Here is a 22,265-nt window from a genome sequence, read left to right as displayed (position 1 = left end):
GATGAACCTTACTACATATTCACAGGAGTGGCTTAGGAGTGTTCATTCTTCCTTTCTGAACTACATTTATAGATACTTAATACTCTCCTTGCATTTTATGAAAATCCAGATTATTTCAAAAGTTATGTTAAAAAAAAAAAGAAAAAAGAAAAAGAAAAAAAAAAGAGCATCAACAACAAGCAGCCACCAAAGAAGCCCACAATGGTAAAACAAAATAAATATAGAAACAGCAAGAACTGACTAAAAAATATCTAGTACTAGAGACTAAGTACAACTAAATTGTATGTTATTAACACTCAAAACAGAGACCAACTAAAGGAAATTAAATGGAGACATTATCGATAACTTGGAAAAGAAAAATCGCTTATGAAAATTCCTTGCTTTTGGATTCCAACGGTGAAAAATTAAAAGCAAACTTCTTGTTTAAAGAACTTAATAAGATAAAATGTGTTAAGTATTAGGACTGTGAGGTAACATTAAAAAGGAAATGTGAGATTAATTTTGATTCACTTAAAAAAATCCTCAATAACTCATCAAACTTTTTTATGAAGCAATATTGTTCTCCATTAAAACATACATGCAAAACAAATTTTATTTCCCTAAACAAGAGTTCACATAGGTATAGGGAGGAAGACAGACATAGATATTGATTATTGTTTTGGGGTTCTGGAGAACTTTACAGTGCACATCTAGAGTACAAAAAAAAAATAAAAAAAAATTAAACAGTTCTGCAGATACTGAACTTTTGTTTTTATCTTAATATCATACTTCTTATTTCCAGTAAATTCTAGAACTTTTAGCTACTTCATTAATCAGGTGTACAAAAAAAATAACGCCCCCCTAAAAACTCAAAGCATAAAACAGTATCAAGAGTCAGGATTTGTATGAGTGTAAAATAGACATTAAGTTGTTCATGCCTCCCTCCCAGTTATATCCTTTCAACTTGAACCACACTCATATTTGTTTCAGAAAAATAACTTATACTAGCATAGAAATTCAGTATTTTTATTGCTTTAATGGGAAGGTTCTATGAACATTAGATTCTACTGACACCCATTCAAATAGTTAGTCTGATTAGGTGATGTAAGCTACAGAAACTTCATTAGTTAATGCATAGTTACTGCAAGAAGATTACACAGACAAAATGCAGAACAACTAATTGCAGCATCATTTCTTTCTTTCAGGCGCTATATTGCACAGTATGGCAAAACAGGAGAACAAATTTCTCCTGCTAATCCACTCGATGACAGATTGGAGATGTGTTTTGTTCAGCATCACACAACAGTCTTCTGCATATGGAAGAGTTTGTACAAAGTAAATATTCAATAAGAAGAGATTCATAATTTACTTTTAGTTACTTATGCAAACTGCACGTGGCTTTAAAATGAAAAAATACTGTAGGTGTGCTTGAAAACGTATTAAGAGTATACTCCACTTATTCTCTTTGTGAATGTTGTATGTGAAAGAAAAGTCAGTTAGTGTAGAAGAGTTTAACACAGTTGGCTTACTCAGATCTACAATGAAAATGTTCTTTTTGTAGTCTGGAGTTGCACTTTTTTCCAAATGAAATGGCTTTCCAGTTTCAGACCAGTTAAAGTCATAGCACTGTGAAATTAAAGAATGAATTTGGACACAGGTTGCTGTCAGCAGTTTTGGCCACCGAGTTAGTACTGGAAAAAATATGCAGTTCCCAAATCTAATCCTAGGATTTGTACAAAACCTGCTTATAAAAAAACAAAAAACAAAAGAGCAACAACAACAAAAAAATCAGACATTCCCTTCAGCACATTTTGTCTGACCAGGCTGAGGCAAAACAGACAAAAAGCTACTGAAACACAGGTCAGCTTGTTTCTTTAAGTTCTGCCAAACGTATCTGGATAGCACAAATCTTCAAGTGTGACTTATACATTTGAAGGAATCAGACAAGCAGCATTTGCATAGAAAAGTAGAGATGTCCATGTGCACTTCTTTCTACCATACCACAGTATGTTGCACAGCTGTGAATCTTTTAGTTGGAATACTTAGGAGAGACGTGGACTTACTTCAGCAAAACCCAGCAAATCTGCCCTGGAGGCTTCCAGGATAGCATACAAAAACCTTGGCTCCCACCTGAGGCACTGTATTTGTCAACAGGTCTTTGTCCATAAAGAATATAGCTCAAAAAGCTAGATGAGTTTTTAAAATGAGCACTTAAGGTCTATAAGAAGTTTAAAAGAGACCATTCCAATGTTAGAGGCCTCTAGCTAAATTCTTAGAAAAAAAAGAAGCAAAAAAACAACTTCTCCAACAATTGTGTGCATCTAGTACTACTATATATACATAAGCAAAGCCACAAATTCCTACTAACAAAATAACTAGATACATTTCAATCACAGATACATTTTTACCCAAATTCATTTATTTAACTTAGTAAGTCATATTACTTTGGTGTCACATGGAATCCAAATTGCAAGAGTATTTACTTTTAATGGGCAGAAACCTCACTTTACAAGCAAATATTTTGCAAAGTTTGTAGGAAATGAATTCCTTTCAGTGACATCTTTCGTTTACAACTTCAGAGACTGAACATGCATTAAGTAAAACATTCAGCTATTTCAACTGTGAAGTAGCCACCTCTATGCCTTATCAAGTGCAATACATCCTGCTGCCCACATTGTTCTTATTGCTACAGCCATTCTTCTGGCTTGAACAAGACAGTGTAAAAACACAAAACAAAAAAACCAACCAAATCAAAACCACACATGACAAATTCCAGATATATTCTGAAATTTCTTCTAAAAATATAGTGAATATGAAGAAAAATGCTTAGGTACGATAGCTTTAATCAATTTAGAATAATGTACATAATTTTTTTTTTTTTTTTGAGTAATGGAGGCAACAAGTTAACATAAAATCTACCTATATATAGCAAAGTTAGAGGTTGTAGTAGAGAGGAAAACCAGCAGGAAATTACATAAATTTCATCCTCTTTCTTTGGTGCCCAAGTACTTAAGAAGTACATAAGTCAACTCCTTGTGTTTTCCACTGTAATTTAGTACTTACATAAATGACTACATACTTGTTTTCCCATAACAGCTTATGTGGGAGGTGAGATTTGTGGGTCTGATTTAACTCCAAGCAAGAGAGGGATATTCACTACATTTCCCCCATTGTGCAGGTGTTTTTAAATTGCTGAATTACATGATAGAAGCAAAGTTAAAAGCACCTACTCTCCTACTTGTGTATGGCTTGATCTTGTTGATGTGATTTGAGAACAATCGGAGGAGTACTTTTTTGAAACAAACAGGTATTCTCACCTTCTTATTCCCAACAGCCATGCCCAGAAACAGATATTAGTGTCTGTAGAATAAATACTAAGCTTCAGATGTTTTTAGAAATGAATAGTTTTGAGAATTTGGGACTGAAGTTCCATTAAATAAGGACAAGCAGCAACTGTGTATCTTTTCTGGATTTAGTACTATTTGCAATAGTCACAATAGGTTTACACAAATAGGATAGTAATAAAACAGAAACCAAAATTTATACTAAAAGATTAAAGAAACAGTAGAATAATACATTCCAAGCACAACACTAATTGAAAAGTAAATGTGTGATGGTGCTCAGCTGCTCACGCAATGTTGCGGCAACTCAAATTTCTGACACATACTAGAGTTTAGAAGACAGCTTTCAGCAATGTACTACATGTGCTGTTTAAGTATAAAAAATCTCCAGCCAACTCAGTGCTGTAATTTTGAGTTCTGAATTTGGTTAAGACCTCTCTTTAGAAAAGTAAAATCTGTGATGCGCCTTATTTGTCAACTCTTCCTTGCTAGACCATGTAATCACAGCATGTTAGCTGAGCTTTTTTTTTTTCCAGAAGAGTAAAATTTCATCCTGTTTTCAATAAACATGACTTCCATATTGAAGGTATAGTAAGAATCAAACATCTCACGTACCTCTAGCTAAGAGAAGGATCCGATACAGATTAGGTCTGAACTAAAACCTGAAGTATTCTTTGTGCACATGCGGAGATCAGTTAAAATATACTTTACCTCTCCTGACATATCGGGTGCCATAGGAATGACTGGCCACAAAGAAGAGTAGATGCCAAAAAACACTACCCAGAGTGCTATGCTGCCCCAGATAGCTATATGGCTGAACTGTTAAAACAAAGAAAAACAAAATAATCATCGTAGATGTATTATGACATAAAAAAAGACCTTTGCTACTTACTGTTTATGACGCATTTCTGATAAACATTCCAATGTCTAGTATTAACTGTTATAGTTTCTTAAAGTAAGCTTACATTTTCAGGAGCAATATCATTTACATTTTAAACCAATTTAAGCTTAATTACAAACAATTCAGTCATTTGATTTTCTAGGATGATTTTAAGCCTTACTCCAAATTCCTCCTTTTCACTATTCATCATTTTTTTAATGTATGTATTTTCTATCTTCCCATGAGTTAGCACAATTTAATTTGATACTATAGCAAAAGCCAGACATAATAAGAAAAAAAATAATAATTCATCCATCATACTTTATAGTGCACTTGAGAATGTGATAAAGATATTTGCTCACCAAAGTCCAATACGAAGTCTCTAATCCAGCCTTCAAACATACAGTTAGAACCACAAACTTTAAAAAAGAGAAAGAGAGAGGGGGATTCTTATTTAACATGAAAATCTTACTGAACACATACAGAGTTAATTATTTGGTTAATCTTTCAGGAGAACATAGAATAAGAGGTTTCACTATTTCTGTAATTTATGTTATGTTTACTTGCACAAATAAGAGAAAGGCTAATCAATCTCTTCAATTTAAATGAGATTTCTTTAATAATATTCAACAAAGTACTGTCTGTGTGTCAATACATAGGTCAATGCAACAGGTTCCAATGTACCAATGCAGTAGAAATTAGTAAAACAAAATGCAGTCATTTCTATAGAGCTGCAAAGCTAGGGAATGGCCCGTCTGATTTAAAATAACGTGTTCCAAAAATGTAGAATTCTCAACAGCTCCTAAATAAAATTATTTTAGACTGTGCTAGCTGCACTTTACCTGTTTCTCTCTAAGTGTGTGAGTTTAGATCTGAAGTTTAAGTGTCCATTTGAAATGACCAAGTAAAACGAGACTACAAACTTTAAAAGTAAATGCAATTAATGAGCACGTAATAAAGTATTATTAGTTTCAAATAATAATCTTCATTTGTTCTGTCTGGAGTACTCTTGTTTTATATTAAGGATCTTAAACATTCCCCTTGTCTCCTACAATACTGGAAGTTTGCCTTTAACCAAGTTGCTAGTTATTTTGGTTAACAGAGAGGTGTGTGAAAAGTATTCCAACTGTAGTTCATTGCAGTCAGTAAGAGATCATAGATGGTCTTTAGCTATTGAGAGGATGACTTCAACTTTCTACATAAAGAGAGATTCTGAAGATACAGAAGCTTGGCTGAAAACCTGCAATTGTTTAAGTTTACATTAATCCAAATTAAAAAAGTTGCTTCAATTCAGCAGTATTTTGTTCAAGAGTCACCTTCACCAAACTCAGAAAAGCCAGAGCCATTACTGACAGTCCAAAACCTATGTTCTGTGTACAAAATAACACACAGAATCTGTTTTATGTTATTTTCCTTCCTCTTTCTCATTTTTTATCTTTTCTTATTTTGACTCTTTTTTTATGGAGCAATCCCTGAACACATCATGTTATTCTCCAATATGACATGTTCCATTTTAATTTAGAGATGAGCAGTAGTTGAAAATCTACAATTCAACAGCAATGAATAGTCAATAAAACTGTTTATCTCTTTCCTTTGAAATTTACAAAAATAAGTTTTATATTCACTAAAGAAATACTGGATATCATTTTAGCACATGCGTGAAGAGGTATTACAAGTTTTGCTTTCTACAATCCAAAATACACGAGCCACAAAGACCAAATTCTAACAGCTACATTTTAGTTTCAAATATATATGATTAAAAATCTGGTTTATTGGCCATGTTGGAGCAATCATTTAAGTGGGGACTTCATCAGTAGCTGAACTTCAAGGAGGCTCAAAAACTCAGAAGTAATTTCCTTCCATCAGAAGCTGAAAATCACTAGTTAAATATATTTGACAATTCTTGCACTTTGTCTGGAGCACAGAAGGATACAAAATCCCACTAGAAAGCTTTCACCCTACCTAGAGGTTTATGCTTTTAATCTGGAGTTTGGAGTGCCTTGTTTCAACTACTGGTGCATTAATAAGGATAAAAAAAGAAAAAAAAAAGAAAAAAGGAACTGTGCCACAATTTCATTATTTAAAAATGGTGTGAAATCTCATTAGAAGAAAATTAAGGACCATGATGAGTGTTATAATTTACTTAGTCTATCCAGTCATGGTGCTATATTTGGATGCATGAAAAAATGAATTATGGAGAAAAAATATTTCTCACTGTTACATGTGCTTGTTATTTTTGAATCTGACATAAGAGGAGAAATTACCCTTTAGGATCAGTTTAAGAAGTCTCGTTGCATAGACCATGCACACAAAACAAAAACAGTGAAGGCTGCTGTCAAAGGAGATACTGACTGTGTGAATAAATTCCCTCTTCACATTACACTGTTCCACATCCCCAAACTGAAAGTCTCTCATATCTTCAAGAGTATTCAAGAACTCCTTGAATTCCTGTGCAAGGGTAGGAACAGCAATTGCAACACTCACCCCTCCCAAGATTTTCAGTGTGAAGGGAAGGAAAGCAAAAGGAAGAGCAGGTTGTCTGGACTTAAAATGGTGAAGTAATAGTTTATTTGGAATTCTTGACCATTTTGTAAGGTAGTAACAATCAATTAAGACTCTCAGGACAGTGAGGTTTCAGCTCTCTAAGTAGAAAACCAGTTGCAGAAAGTGACAGAAGATTTGCACTGTCTATTGTGGCCTCTAAACATTTATGGATGCAGCCTAACAAACAGTAACAACCAGCCCCACACTATGATACTGAAAGTATCAGAAATGAAATAATTTCTCAAGGCAGTGGAAAATGCTACTGTAAATTTAAAAAAGCAGGCTTTGATGTTTGTGAGCCACCTGATATAACAGATGATGCTCAGATGTGCTATGATTTCAAGACTGCCATCAGTTGATGGATGACTGTCCAAATAATGGAAGTAAACCCTAATCCACTAGTCTCTCAGTATACCATATGTAACTTGTTTTCTTCTGGTGTCAAGCTTGGCTTTCAAAAGGAGACAGAGCAGAACCACTACTAGGATGAAGTTCTGAGACCATTTCAGGACAGAACTTCATCTGTGATTACAGCAGTATGTTGAATAATTGGGTTTAACAATGTGTACAGTGCTAACCTGCTCAATTGAATGATGGCCACTGTAAAGGATGCTTTAAGATATCCACTCTGTAGAATGATGGCCATTGTTAAGGATGCTTTAAGAGTAGAAGTGGATGCTGGCTGTCAGAAAACCTGACTCAGGTCGTAGGATAAGTGAAATTACACAAGTCGTGTATACATTTTGTAAAATTCACAACATCAGCTGAACTGAGTCAGGTTGCAACTTATAAGTAAACAGTAGGGTCTGAACCTGATGCAGAGAACCTCTTTCCCTGAGAACTGTTTCATTTCAAATGCCAAGTGGTTCTGGTAGACACATTGAACTTTGAAGGCCAGAGGAGAGTGAGCAGGTCTAATTCTGCTTCTAAAAGTTCTTGAAAAACCCGTACCTGCTGGATATTCTCAGTAAGTGAGAAACAAGTATTTAGCTTCATCACTTTGTTTTATGAGATATAAAGACTAAAAGAAAAAGCAAGATTAGTAAGCACAAGAGTAACATAAGATTACCATTAGGTGTGGTCAAGTTTAATTAATTATGGCAGTTTGGCTACCTTGAAAAACAAGTCTTAGTTGCATGTGGTTATGCCCTTACTTCAAGTTCCTATTACTAATTAAGAGAGGGAGTAGAGACTTATACTTTCTCAAGTCAACAAAGCAGTTCCACACACGATAACTCATGATGTCTCCAATGCAGAAATTTAACTTAAATTATGGTAATTGTTAATTAGGGAATTACAGTTCTCACTATTTCAAAAATAGACTGTTTCCAGTAAAGGATGGATGAGCCTTCTGCATCTTTATTAAACTACTTTGTTTTAAAAATCAGAATTAAATGCAAAACACACTTCAAGGTTTCTCAGAGTCATCCAAGTATCATTTCATATCAAGTCTTCAATACAGAGAATCATAAATAATAATTAAAAACATCTCTGTAGGAGTTAAAGATAGAGTCAGTATAGACAAACAGTTGATAAAGCATTAGATAGCTGTAGCAAGACTTACAGTATAAACGGTGTTTCCCAAAAGCAGATAATCTGAAGTTTTACCATTACCAAATACAGTGCCTGCGGAAGGAAGCAAACACTTAAATATACTCAATAGTACCATACTCTATTGACACTTTATCTCTGGATAGAACAGCACACCACAAGGAACAAGAGCTCTGGAAGCCTAAAAACAAAGCTGAGGCACTGCTTATTTTGAAGTTTATACAAAAGAAGTGGCAGTTGGTAGGCTTACTTGTATGTACAAATCTGATTGCTATATTGATGAACTTCCAGAAAATTTTTCTGTCAAGATCTATGTCCTTATTACTTCTTATATCCAGATGATAATAAATAGAGTGTAGACCCTAGTTTTGCATACTGTCCAGAGTCTGGGTTCCATGAAACAAATCCTGAAAATTTTTAAAAATTCATAGGTATTCTCTGCTCAACTATTTCTTGTAGATGCTACTACAATGCAGGCAGTTTGAAATTTTCCACTTAGCCTTATTTGTCCACATATTTATTGATTCTAAAGAGTAAATACAAAAAAGCACTTGAAGAAAAGGCTGTGAGCTCCCCGTGACTCCCATAATCTTCAAGATTTTCAATGTACTAATAAATATCTGTTCAAATTTGCATTCTGTTGCTTAACAATATATATACATAGCAGTAAAGAACTCAATGAAATAAAACACAGGCATAAGCAGACAACTACGACAGTTCCCAACTGTTGGACCGCTAAGACTAAGCACTTTTATGCACTCTTAAAGTTGTGCTATTTATCATTCTTCCTCCATTACTCTCTTCATTTCTTTCAGAATTCTCCTGCACTGTCTCTTTCATAAGAAATATGTGGAGACAGAGACCCGTTCACAGAAGTTCTGCTCTCTACTGGATCTCTCTGATGTAAGAACCTGTAAGCATTATTTTCTCTTCCTTCTTTATATACACTTAGCAGCTTCTACCCTGCATTCTTCTCCCCTTGCAGAAACTCTGCACCAGCTGGATCTACAGGAAGCTGTTGTTGTACTACACACCAAGCACACAAACCCCTAGTCTTATTTCTGCTCCCCTTGCTCACCCAGCCCTTCCTTAGGAAGGGAGACAATGACAGAAAGTGTTTTTTTTCCGGACTTGATGTCAGTAAACAGGTCAGCTCTAGCTCCTCTACTGTGAGCAGGAGAGATCCACACTGGAAGAATGCTCTTGCAGGAATCCAGTAGTTTTACCCAGATATCACAGATTTACTGTTCACATGACCTCTATTCTGTGCTATGCAATGCATCAGTCTCTTACACAGATTGACTACAACTTCGAATTTGGATTTTATTATGAATTTCAAGCTGCAGTATGAGAGTGGTTGGGTGCTGGAACAGGCTGCCCAGAGAGGTTGTGGATGCCCCATCCCTGGAGGTGTTCAAGGCCAGGTTGGATGGGGTCCTGGGCAGCCTGGTCTAGTATTGAATGGGGAGGTTGGTGGCTACCAATTGCTCTAGAGCGAATTGCTTGGCTGTTATCAAGAAAGCTGAGATGACTACTAATTTAACAGAGAAAGTATAAGGCACAAGCTATTCTTACGTTTATATTTTCTACAATGTGGAGGCAAAACATCCCAAGGCCTATTAGAGCTGCCATAAACACAAATATTCCCACAACCTGGAAATAACTCTTTCAGTCTTTGACAATTAATATGGTGTGCCTCCCAACCATCCTGTTTCCTTCTACATCTCAGGTGCACATATGACACCTAAGCTAGAACAGCGACAGGACTGAGCTGTCCAGGATGACCTGCTTTGATCTGTCACAAGTCTACTGATACAGATGTAAGCTACTGGGTTTATATACCCCTGAAGCAACAGGAAAGACTGTATCCACAGCCAATAGAGACTTACAAAATAAGAGTCAATGCAAAGGACTTTAGTGATTTATGATCTTTTAAGTATTTTACACAGTACATTATTATACAAAGATAACAATTAAATAGTAATTTTCTCCATAGTTTAAATTTACTTCAAGCATATTTATAGTTTTATGTAGACAGTATTGATTCTACTTTTAAACACATTTTAAATAAAACATTTAAATAGACTACATCTGTTCCAGTTCTAGAAGTAACACTATCTCACAAAGCTATCAGTATTAATAAAGCATTACTACATAAAAAAAGTTACTTAGAAATTCAGTACCTTTTGAGATTTATTTTTTTATTTTTCATAACACTTACCATGCTGGAGGGCTTTTAGTGGAAACCAAAACAGAATGAATGAGTGGAAGAGGCCATTTAAACAATGTACCCAGAAAACCTAAGGGAAAAGAGAAATCCATGAGAACCATTTGCAACAAACTAGCTCTATGAACCCTGACCTTTCTTTTCATCTGTGTGTTAGATTCACAAAACGTGTTTCTGTCAGGCCACCACTGTGAAGTAACATAACTGACAGGCACTTTCTGCCTCTTAGCTCTTCATGGGTCATTTGTTTATTTTTATGTTTTGAAAAAAAAGTATGTATTATCTCCTCCTTTTAATTTCAAATCAGAAAGGCAATTAAAACTTATACATATGGGAGTATCATCAGAAGAAAATAAACTAAACCAGACAAGTGGAACAATTGCTACATTCTAAGGAAGGGAAGTAAAAAAGGACTTCAGTTTTTATAATTTACTTTTTGCGTAACAATTTTTAAGGCAGAACAACAAATCACGAGTTTACATAAACTTACCTACATATTTCCACACACAAATTAAAAAAGACAAATAATATCTTCCAAAGATTTCTCCTTACATGCACACCTTCATCACACGGGTCTTTCTTTAATGTACTTTCAAAATAATTGAATTAACTTCGAACTTATTTCCATTTATTAAAAATACTTCCAAAAACAAATGTATTAAGTTTATCCAGAAACAACCTTCTGATGCTTTCCGTAATAGATATCGTACATATTCTTAAGTTTTTTTTTTTTAATATCTGTAACCAGCACCTTCAGGATAGCAATTTTTTTTTTTTTTTTTTCCCATTAGCAATGTATTTGACAATTACAGCCTTTATTAGAACTAACTATCGTGTATTATCAGAGTTCAGATGTTCAAACAATTGAAATTAAGTTGCTTGCCTCACATTTTTCACAATGTCTCAAAGTCTTTTGTTAGATTATACAACTACCCTACGATGTATGATCCAATTTACACTCCAACACTTTGCACATTTGAACTTGTGCTACTCATTAACCTTTGTCTCTCCCTCTTGCTATGTCATTACCAGAAGTTTTTATTTGACAGAAAGCACAGGTGGATGCAAGAAAAATTAGTTCTACTTTTCCATTTTCCTGGCCAATTCTTATTGTCACATGCTAATCCTTTAACCTCTGTCATGACCTCATAACCTTTGATCCCTTTTACCATAACAAACATCTGCATCAACATTCAAGACAGTCATGTTTCCAAATCTTTAACAACACCTATTCAGCTTACATAGCTGGGAATTTTGTAGACTTTTACTTCTAATAAGTATCGTATGGGAAGAGCCATAGAATTTCCAAGGAAGTGAACAATACAGCTGTGCAATAAATATATATGTATAACAGAGTTATCATTTAAAAACAGAACTGTAACTCATGATGTACACTACTGTATTAAAACTATCACAACACAGAAGTGCCTGAATTAACAGACCATTGCAAGTCTTGCATTGTTAAAGCATTCGCAGTGACATAATGACAGTTTCCTTATCATTTTCAGGTTTGTGAGTGAAGAGAGGAAGTGAAGCTGAAGGAGAAAAATCTCACGCAGACAAGATTTGGGGATGTTTTAGACAAGTAATTCTCTGTAAAAGTACTTCGGTTTCACAAGAGAAGTGGCACAAGAGTAGGAGGTATCAGCTCTCCACAAACTACGAATCATCACTTAACAGGTATTCAGTGGCAAATTAAAAATGTTTTCAACTTCACTATACAATGACATTACTTCAAAGTCCTAATTATATGCAGAAAAGTCAAATCAAATCAAAAGGAACCCTTAAAATGTCACAATGCTTGCACAGATTCTGGAAATAGTTTAATTATCTCTTAATACAGATTATTTATGGACAAATCTGTAGAAATGGCATGTTTTATATATAAGTCCTGTGTTTTTTTACTATTTAATCTCCAAGGTCATATAGAGATATTAAGAAATAATAAGATATTTTCTACTAGAAGTAACTGCAAATTTGTTTTGATCTTTCTGATGCATTTTTAACTGTATTCAAGTATTTTTTCCCAAAACTCAAAATTAAATTGTAAAATCACAACCCCAAACTGACAAAGAATTGAACCATGTCCCTCCCTCTACAAATCTAATGACAGATTTTATTGTCCTCTGAAACACTTCTCCACAGGCTTCTGTAATCCATTCTCATATAACAGTACAAACACATACAAACCAATGACAGAGAAGTTTAATCACTTCTGCCTGTAGAAGACAGCTTTATTGCCAGCAGAGAAAAAGAATCAAGGCTGAAAATAAAATAATGGTTGCTGTCTATTTCCACATTTCAATGTAAACAGACAAATATGATTTGTATAATTTATGGATAAGTGGACAACTGGAAACAGTAGCAATAAATATCGTCTCCTAAAGATAATTATGTTTTAATTACATTTGATTTTTATCTACCTTGGTATTGAAGTCCAGTGCATTTTGGGAAGTCTTGTATAACTCAGGATATTTCAGCATGTTTTCTTTTCGGCAGGATCTTTCAAATATTCCAAGAGTCAGTGGAGGCATTGCTGTAAACATCTAGTATGCGGATTAAAAAAACATATTGCAAGAGTTGAGAAGTGAAGCCTCGCTTAAGGATTATTCAGAGTTGTTACTCAAGACGCCTTTATGATTATGATTGAAAATGAAAACACAAAAACAACCTTACCACATTGTAAAGGCCTATACACCATCTTTCAAAGAGAATTTGTCCAGAAAAGCCATTGACAAAAGCAAACCAGATCTGAAAAAGAGGAGAATCATACTACGCAAGTGTCTTGCAAAGTGTAATAAACAGATTTTTCTTCAACTTTACAAAACAGGGTATTCCTAGAACACATTTACAATACAGTTGAGAGCGTTCTGCTCTAAACCTCTATGATAAAAATTATTATAGAAATAACTTGCTTTCAGAACAGATGGGCAATCTAGTCTAATATGTTAGCAATTCCAACTAAATATGGAAATATTTCAGGGAGGTAGCTATTTTCAAAATCAATTTCATGTTTTTAATAATTTAAGAGTAATTTAGCTCAATGCATTTGTATTGTGGTTTGTTTGTTTATTTATTTATTTATTTTAAAATGAAACAGGATTACTTTCCTAAAAGCATGGAAACATGGAAAAAACCCACATTTTCTCACATTCTTTAGCAAAACATAACCACTTTCTTGTTTTTCTTACCTCACACTTACATTATTTGAATGACAGGAGAATTATGTCATGACAGGAGAGGATGTTTTACTAGCAAGTTATGCCAAAATTATTTTGTCTTTGACAAATAGTCATTGTAAGGTATCAGAAGTCAGGATTACCTAAATAATATTCTAGTTAATTTAAGGCTCATGTCTTTCAAGTGAACTTTCAAATGCCACTTTGCAGAGACTCTGCTACAGTTTTCATTTTGTTTGACTTCATAATGGGAGCACGAATTGCTACAAATTCCATGTTTATCAATATATACACAGGCTAATGTGCAGATAATCAGATTCTATGGACAAACTTATTCTTTTATTACATGGAGGAATGTCTGAACATTTTTGCAAATACTTAAAAAAAATTGAAATTAGCAACTATTAATATGAAAAACAGGAGTTGAAATCCAGTTAAAACTGCTGCTTATTCAAGTAATAAATAAAAAGTAAAAATAACTATGTCCCATTATTGGAACAAGATTGTATATAAGAAGCACAAAAGTGCTTCTTTGTGATACAAAGTCATAGAACACAACAAAGTTTCAGAAATCTTCTAAGTTTCTTCTGTTGTAACAAACATCCTATTTTCTAATATTTCATTCTATTCACTTGAAAAGCAATGTTATTCAAGGGAATTACTCCATAGTTGTTCATTAATCAGATTTTTATTAAATGTTGTGTATTTTACTTTTGGATTATTGGAGTGGGCATTACGATTAAGCTGTGATGAAATTCGATCTTTACAAGCAGTATTTTCTCAGTAATTGAGCATGAGAGTAGTATGAGTGTTCGTTACTAAACATCAACATGGTTTTTTTGATATTTTACAACTAAGCTTAAAGCATGAATCTAGTCTAGAACCTCATCACTACTGTTCAAGACAAGTTGTGCTCAACTGCCTTTTTCTTTTCAACTCCTTCATTAGGCATAGCTCCTGCGTTATCAAACCCCCAAACTAGGAAGATGGCTCTTGGTAGAGGACTGCTGGACAGATAACAATACATGATTTGCCCCTTTTAAAAACACTTAATTTGAAATGGTTTAGGGTGATGTAAAAGCAAAATATCATTAAGGAATAAGCGAGGCTTATTCCTTAGTAGCCAGGCTTAAGTGCATACGTCTCCTTGCTGTTAATGTTAAACAGTTTAACAAAAATACAAGTCTAGGAAGAAAATTATACCCATAACCTTACATGAAGACCAAACTCTATGGAGCTGAATACGGTATTAATAGTGACAGTGACAAGAAACACACAGTTTCTTTCTTCACAGTGGGAAATTTAATTACAGACAACTGTTTTTCTGGTTATGGGGGACAATGGATGAAGGCAACAGCATGAGCAAAACATGAGTATTTATGACTTATTTTACATCATGGTAATTTTGTCTGTTCTCCCTATCAAACTGCTCAAATTACTGAGCAAGCATCTCTGTAATGAGAGGAAAGGAGAGAGGGGTCTGAGAAGTAATTTGGACTGTAAGAGGGAGAAGTGAAAATTCAGACCATTTTGTGGTTCAGTGGTCATGGAATTTCTCTCAAAATAAAAGACTTTGGTTCATAAAATGAGATATATCTCAATGCAGATCCTTACACTGCTGTTTTCAAACCATATAATGCAAAAAAGTGGGCACAAACTGCTTTCCACTGTCCGTTTTTTAAACTGAAGTCAGTACACTTTACATGCATTATAATCATACTTCACTATATAACCTTTAATGTTATTGGAACTAGTTCCATATAAAAGATGAGGTACATATTTAAATATATATTGAGTCATAATACAGAGTGGAGAAAAAAGTTATTACTGATCACTTCTGGTTTCTTTTCAATAGTTTAGATGTTGATAATCACTATTCAGAGAACATGAAGCATTACTATAAACCTTTAGCATTCCTACACCAAGAAACCTGTGGCACTCATTTCACCTCACCTCACAGCTGTCTACGAACAAGACTGCATTTTAGATTACATGGAATCCATTATAGTACTTGTTTCTCCTGAGCAGACATTTAAAATATAACATGCACATATGAAGTAAAGGCAGGCATTATTAATTATTTTCAGCTAATAATGTATTTAAAAAAAACAAAAAAACAAAAAAACCTTCCAGACATGTCTTTCATAGTATTACTTTCTAAATTCCAAGACAGAAGAGGCGTGGTCACAAAGGCCTCACAGACGTTTTCCTGATGTAGCATTTCTGCATATTAAGCAGCAGCTTACAAATACTCATTGAGCTCTCTGCTCCCACGCCTGATCTGTAAAAAAACTGAAAAGAGAGATTCAAGACTGGCAGTTGTCCTTTCCAGAAACATTCACTGATGAATTTCTGCCCATTCACTCACAGCATTGACATGAGCCATTAACGTCTGTGAAAGATTTGGAGCTGACAAATGTTGGGTATATATAGTAATTGAAGTAGAAGTCCTCTAATCTTCCAGAGAGGGTGTATATGACAAAATGCTTGTATGTGTGATATGTAAAGGGTCAACATCCACATAAAAACAATCTCTTTGCCCCCTGTCTGCTCAGCAGGTTGAGGCTTCAACTACTGCTGGTACTTTGTATTTTTTACTCTAGCATCTTTGCACCTTGCATTTAAGTTTCTCAGAAAGAATGCAACTAGTGGAATATTTACATCTGATTTAAGTTACACATTTACAGTATGTTTGGAGGTGACAAAAAGAGAAAATTAAAGAAAACAAGAAGTACGTTCTAAAGCCCAACTTCGTAAGTTTCTTTTTAAACACCTAATACTGTTTTTCAGTAAATGTTGAAAAAAATTGAAAAAATTTGAAAATTTGAAAAAAAAATTGATATAAAAACTACTTATCAGGAATTATGGAAGTAAGATAATTTGATCAGATAATCTGATTTTTGAAATGTTGGATCTAAAAAACATCTATAAAACAGAAAGGATGTTCAATAATTTTTTTTTTTCCCCTATGGCTTTCTATTTTACAAGTTTTTCTAAAGTGTCTGTATACTTACTGCTACTTATAAAATAAAAAGTTTTAAATATTTTCAAATATTGCAACAGTAGAAGGTCACTAATATAAATATCAAAATCAGAAATATTATCCTAATGTTTACATCAACTCTAACAGGAGTAAGGCATTTTCCTTCAGTCAAAATTAAATACATACTGTGGAAGTTCAAGACATTAATTTGACAGTGTATTAAAAAATAAAATGTTTTTAAGAATAATTGTTAACCACAAGGCTGCAATGTGATCACGAAAGTTGAAAACTACATCTACATTAATCACACTGCAATACAAATGTGGAAGATTTACTTGTAAAAATTACTGTTTAATCAAAGCTTGAAACATTTTTTTCCATATTTCTAACTCACAATATCACTGTTAATTTAAAGCTTGAATTATACAAATAGTGCAACTGGATATATATTATAAAAATTCATTAGAAATACACTCAAAGTTGTAAGGTTGCAATGGTCCAGAAGGTCTTGAGAACTACAGCTACACATGCTGTCTTAACAATACAAATTGTTGTAAATAAATATTACATACTTGATATTTATTACACCACAGTCCTCTCATACTACTGTATTTTTCACAAGATACCATTCTGCTTAAAATTGCAAGTGAGAAAAAAAGGTCAGTTACCTTTAGGAAGGTAATCCTGTTTCAAAGTAGAGCCTAAAGAGGCATGGCTACCACCTCAACAAGCAAAAAGCATGCAACAGCGTAATTAAGCATGTATATAAAAAACCATAAGGATTGTTCCAAACAGCACAACACAGTTCAGTAGAGACCTGAAAAAGGACTTCAGTTTACAAATTGGACAGTTAACGACATCAGCTCAACGAAGAGCTTAAACACACACATCTCATGGTAAATTTAAGGCTACTTATATACTTATTAGTAAGATTGTTGTCGGAGGTCTTTTAAAAAGTAAAAAAATAATAATTACTGAGTTCAATAAAGATTTATCACTACTGTTTACTGGAAGTTAAATGCTTCTTAAAAATCATATAGAATAATCAAAAGCTCAAAAATAATAGAGTTTTAATTTTATAAAGTAACATTTACTGTAAAATTACCTCAATGATATAAAGGACTATATTCTTGTAGAAGCAATATAAGATGCATTTAGCCACTCTGTTATAATTCCAGGCACCATGAACCAATAACAAATTCTTCAAATACTTGAACTGCAAAAAATGAGAAACAAACATATAATGAAAATGCCCACAGATTGATATTAATTTGATGTTAAACTAATTTATTCTGGTCTTTTACAGTATAACGGCTTACCTGAGCTATTGAGTAGTCTGAAGAATTAGCAGCCTGTAGACCTTCATTTCCACTAATACCAACACCAACATGTGCTGTTTGTATCATACTAACATCATTTGCTCCATCACCAATTGCTAGAGTTACTACTTTAACTTGCTTTTTGACCATTTCTACAACTTCAGATTTTTGAAGTGGAGATACCCTAAGGTGTAACAGAAAAGAAAAAAAAAAAAACACACAATAGAACTTTCAAATCAATAACCTTGAAAAACATACTTTATTCCTTGAGAAGGCACTAAAACCAGAGTAACATCCTAGACAATGATATTGTCTTCTTGTTGGCCTTTACACTATAAGGCAAAAGCAAATTCCCAGAAAAATTCACAGAAACTTTGGATTTGTTGAAACAAGTTATTAATAGGACTAGAGACACGCAAGTCAAACAGTAATGGTCCCCTAAAATGGAGTAATGGAAGAAAATCCAGCACTGCCACTACTAATAGTAACTTAGGTTGCTTTTCATTTTGCTTTTATACGTTTTTATTTTCCTCTCTGTTAAATTATTTTATAAATTTAAGAGGCAGATATCAAAGCAAACAGGCAGAAGTAACAAGTGTGGAGCACCAATACGTTAACATAACCTACAATGCTAAGTAAGAGGATGCAAGTTTGAACACGGATTGTTGATCCTTCGCTCTATGTAACTGCTAGTAACTTCTTCATTTGTTTGCACCAACCGCCAAGAAATGTGGATGGGGAAGGAACAAACTATTTCACAGATGATTCTCAAGAGATCTGTTGATCAAACTGTATCAGTTTTGGTTCCATCTTTCATTATGTCACATGTGTATGTTCAATTTCAAGTTCACAATGTTCTATTTTGAAGTTGAAATTCAGTCCATATATTTGAGATATGATAACTGCAAATAATTTACAAAAATTATGTGCCAGCACAGGCATGTTTCACAAGGTAAGGAAGGGAAGGACCAAACTCTAAGAAATGTGTCAATCCAGTCTTGTGCTTCCTGGCACTGGAACTGCCAACCAGACCGCTCCTGAATGAGTCATTTAGGGATGCTGGAAGAACAGAAGAAATGCAAAAACTCAAACCTTGCTCTTCTCTGCCTCCTGCAGAGAAAGCAATTCACATTTCAAAACATGAACTCTGCTGCATCTAGCTGAATTTTTTGTGGAGTTGGGGATGTGCATCCAGTGAAGAGAAGATGAAATAATAATCCTTTCCTCACATATCTTTCCAGATAACTAATTCTGACTGCCTCTATGCAAAAACTTAACAAGGTTAAGAAGGAAAACTTGCCCTTGGAAACAAAATCAAAACTGAGGAAAAAAATGTGTATTTGTAATTTATTTTCTCCAAGTCTTCCTTATGCACTCACAGCAATAATCACCCTGACACCATGAGCTTGTGGTATTTTGTAGCTGAGGCTGAAAAAGAATCCCCTTTGAAGTGCCAGAATTTTGGAGTTAAGTGTTATATAGGGATGTTCATATCTTAACTTAATTCTTCCAGGTCCAAAAGAATAAAATAGGATAATATAAAATAAGAATAATAGAAAACAAGTTTTTGGGAACAAATTCAGAAATGAAAGCCACAAAAGCGCAGTTATGTCTGAATAGCGTCCCTTCCAAAAAAATTCCAAAATAGAACAAATACCTCATGTCTTTAAGATAAAGAATCAAATTAAACTCTCCACATTCAACAGCCTTCTTTTTAAATAGTATTGAGTCTGAAGGTAGCAGTATGTCAGCGCCTGCTATGAGATTTTTGAGAAAGGCCACTGGGATGAGTACAACTTTGTGGTGAACTTGGAATGAAAGCTTATGGGCAACAGTCCTCTAGAAGAATCTCTGGTCCATGTATATTAAGAAGTACTTCAAAGATTTTTTTAAAAATTATTTTAGAGATTTGAATACTGCTGATGAGTATGATATCAAGATCAGCATTAGTCAGCTTCTGACCTGATAACTTCAAAAATCTTTCCAACTTTCCAGGAAGAATGACTTACTAGCCTTTCAGAAAATATTACAGAGGCAGCTGGAAGATGGCATTTACTTTCTCTGCCAAGTGAAAGCAATATGTTTGGTGGATACATCTAAATTCAAGACACCAAAAAAAAAAACCAACAAAAAAACCCACCACCAAACCACCTCCCGTGCAATTTGTTTATTCTGAGTGATGCATTTTTACTACAAAATAATCAATTTGACATTCTTATTGCACACATTATTCAGAAACCAATACAGAGCTGGAATTCTGTTTATTTAAGTCTTTAAGCCAAACATCTGCTTGGAATTAATAACATACGAAGATTTTTTGAAGTAAAATATCTACTAATATTTGTCAGCTTCTTGTGTTATGGCTACTCTTATTAAGAATTCATTGGTAAGAAATGACTCCAAACAAGTGAATATGGTATGTACACTTCAAAGAAAACAAAGAAATTTGTAGTTTTAAAACAAAGAAGTGTTCAAAATGTTTAGTGCTTTTATATGGATGGAAAAAAGGTTGACATTTTAATATAGTCACAACCATACATTTAAGTGATTTGTATTAATTAAAATGATAATTTTTGTCTTCAAAATCAGAAACAAGTAGAGGCAATTTTATACACTGAAGATAGAGCATTAACAGCAAAAAGTATTTTGACAGAATTTCTACTTCAGAGAAGTATGTGGTATTGAATATGTACATATTAGAACAGTGAATGCTACAAGCAAATATTTTAGTTTTAAACCTGCAGCCAATTTTAAACAACCACAAAATATGTCAGAGCATATACCTAGATATGCATTGAAACCAGATGACCTGAGAATATTACGGAAATATAGAAATAGCACAGAAAACGCTGCTAGAATGGAAACCTTCATTTTGTACTTTTTGTTGTTTTGTCACAGAGAGGTTAGCAATATATGACAACTCTATGTACAGAATACCTTGCAATGGCTCAACAGTTCAACAGAAACAAAAATAACATTTTCTCAAACAGCAAAAAATGTAGTTCAAGCAAAGAAAAGAAAGGAACAGTTTTGAAATAAACATTCTACATTCAACCCATCTACAACTTGCTATTTGTTATAATGAGTAAAACTGGAAAGACTACTGCTGTGCATTTTCTAAAGCAATTATAATCAGGCATAGTACCCAATGTAAAACAAAATGGAATTGAATGTAACAAACATATGGAGAACTCTAAAAATGTGAGATCTCATGCTTACAGCACTTCTACACTGAGAAACAGCAGGACACCTGGACTACAGAAGACTCTGAATATCTGTTTCTGAATTCACTATGCCTATACCCAACAGCTTTTTCCACACTATTACAAAGGTCAAAACAGAAATATTTTGAAAACATTAACTGGCTATACTTCTAATTATTAGACACTGATAAAAATAACAGCTATTTCCACAGCTCTGGGATTTTTGATTGCATTTCTAATAGATACTCTGTGTCGCCAACGATCTTGTAACGAAAAGTCCTTGCTTCTGTTTTTTCACACATAAATCACTTGGGCTAAGGCAAGCCCTTTGAAAGTTGATAGGAGCAATTCTTATTTATCTAGCTACTAATGATTTGACTTCCCTTTTAGTTCAATCCTTCAAATGTAGAAGAGGTGATGTAGTACTAAGGAGATATTTGAGGGTTTTGTGCTTGAAGCTGTAAAAACGCAATAAAGTCCCAAAACACAGAAGCTATCAATTATAATGCCCTTTTTAATATAAAACCAAGAACATTAAAAAGCAAGCCAAACTGTTTTCATATTGTGCATGCTTGAAAAAATGCATATCATATTTTGTTTAATCTCAAAAAAGTTCCCCTGTTAAGGTAAGCCTAGAGCTCTAACAAAGTTTACATGAAAGGATTAAATGCTTGGTTGTATAAGAGAACACCAAAACAATCAGGAATAATAACAACAATAACATAAAGGTGTTTCTGTCAACTTCAGGAAATAAAGATCACTTAGCAGTGTAGCTGTCACATTTCTGTGCGCTTATGCAGCATCACTGATGGCTTACAGGAAAGGCAGAGATGTTAAGTTTTGCCTGCAGAGGAAGTTCTATAAAAGAAGCCAGACGTATTGAAACCTGTAGTTAACTAGAGTATTAATTTAAAGTTAAGATCAGTCTTTTAATCTTGCTGAGACTATTCTTGATGGATAACACAATTTTCTTGGGTATATGCAATCCCAATTATTTTGTTTGGGAGCTATGCTGCTGTATCAGGCTTTGCTACAGAAATACTTTGCTTGAATGACTGC

The 22,265-nt window shown here is 33.9% G+C and overlaps 1 protein-coding gene across 1 annotated transcript in view; it reads right to left on the bottom strand.

Annotated features, from left to right (window-relative positions):
• ATP8A1 (ATPase phospholipid transporting 8A1) overlaps positions 1–22,265 on the bottom strand; it is a 95,231-nt gene that overhangs the window by 14,236 nt on the left and 58,730 nt on the right. Inside the window, exons 26-33 of the mRNA XM_031553281.1 lie at positions 18,004–18,187; positions 17,790–17,900; positions 13,199–13,273; positions 12,946–13,068; positions 10,517–10,595; positions 8,309–8,370; positions 4,563–4,619; positions 4,032–4,139 (exon numbers count right to left, since the gene is read on the bottom strand). Of these exons, the coding sequence (XP_031409141.1) occupies positions 4,032–4,139; positions 4,563–4,619; positions 8,309–8,370; positions 10,517–10,595; positions 12,946–13,068; positions 13,199–13,273; positions 17,790–17,900; positions 18,004–18,187 (799 nt within the window). The remainder of the gene's footprint in view (positions 1–4,031; positions 4,140–4,562; positions 4,620–8,308; positions 8,371–10,516; positions 10,596–12,945; positions 13,069–13,198; positions 13,274–17,789; positions 17,901–18,003; positions 18,188–22,265) is intronic.

Source organism: Meleagris gallopavo, chromosome 4 (assembly GCF_000146605.3).
Source record: "Meleagris gallopavo isolate NT-WF06-2002-E0010 breed Aviagen turkey brand Nicholas breeding stock chromosome 4, Turkey_5.1, whole genome shotgun sequence".
Taxonomy (NCBI): domain Eukaryota; kingdom Metazoa; phylum Chordata; class Aves; order Galliformes; family Phasianidae; genus Meleagris; species Meleagris gallopavo.
This window is presented reverse-complemented; position numbering and strand designations above follow the sequence as displayed.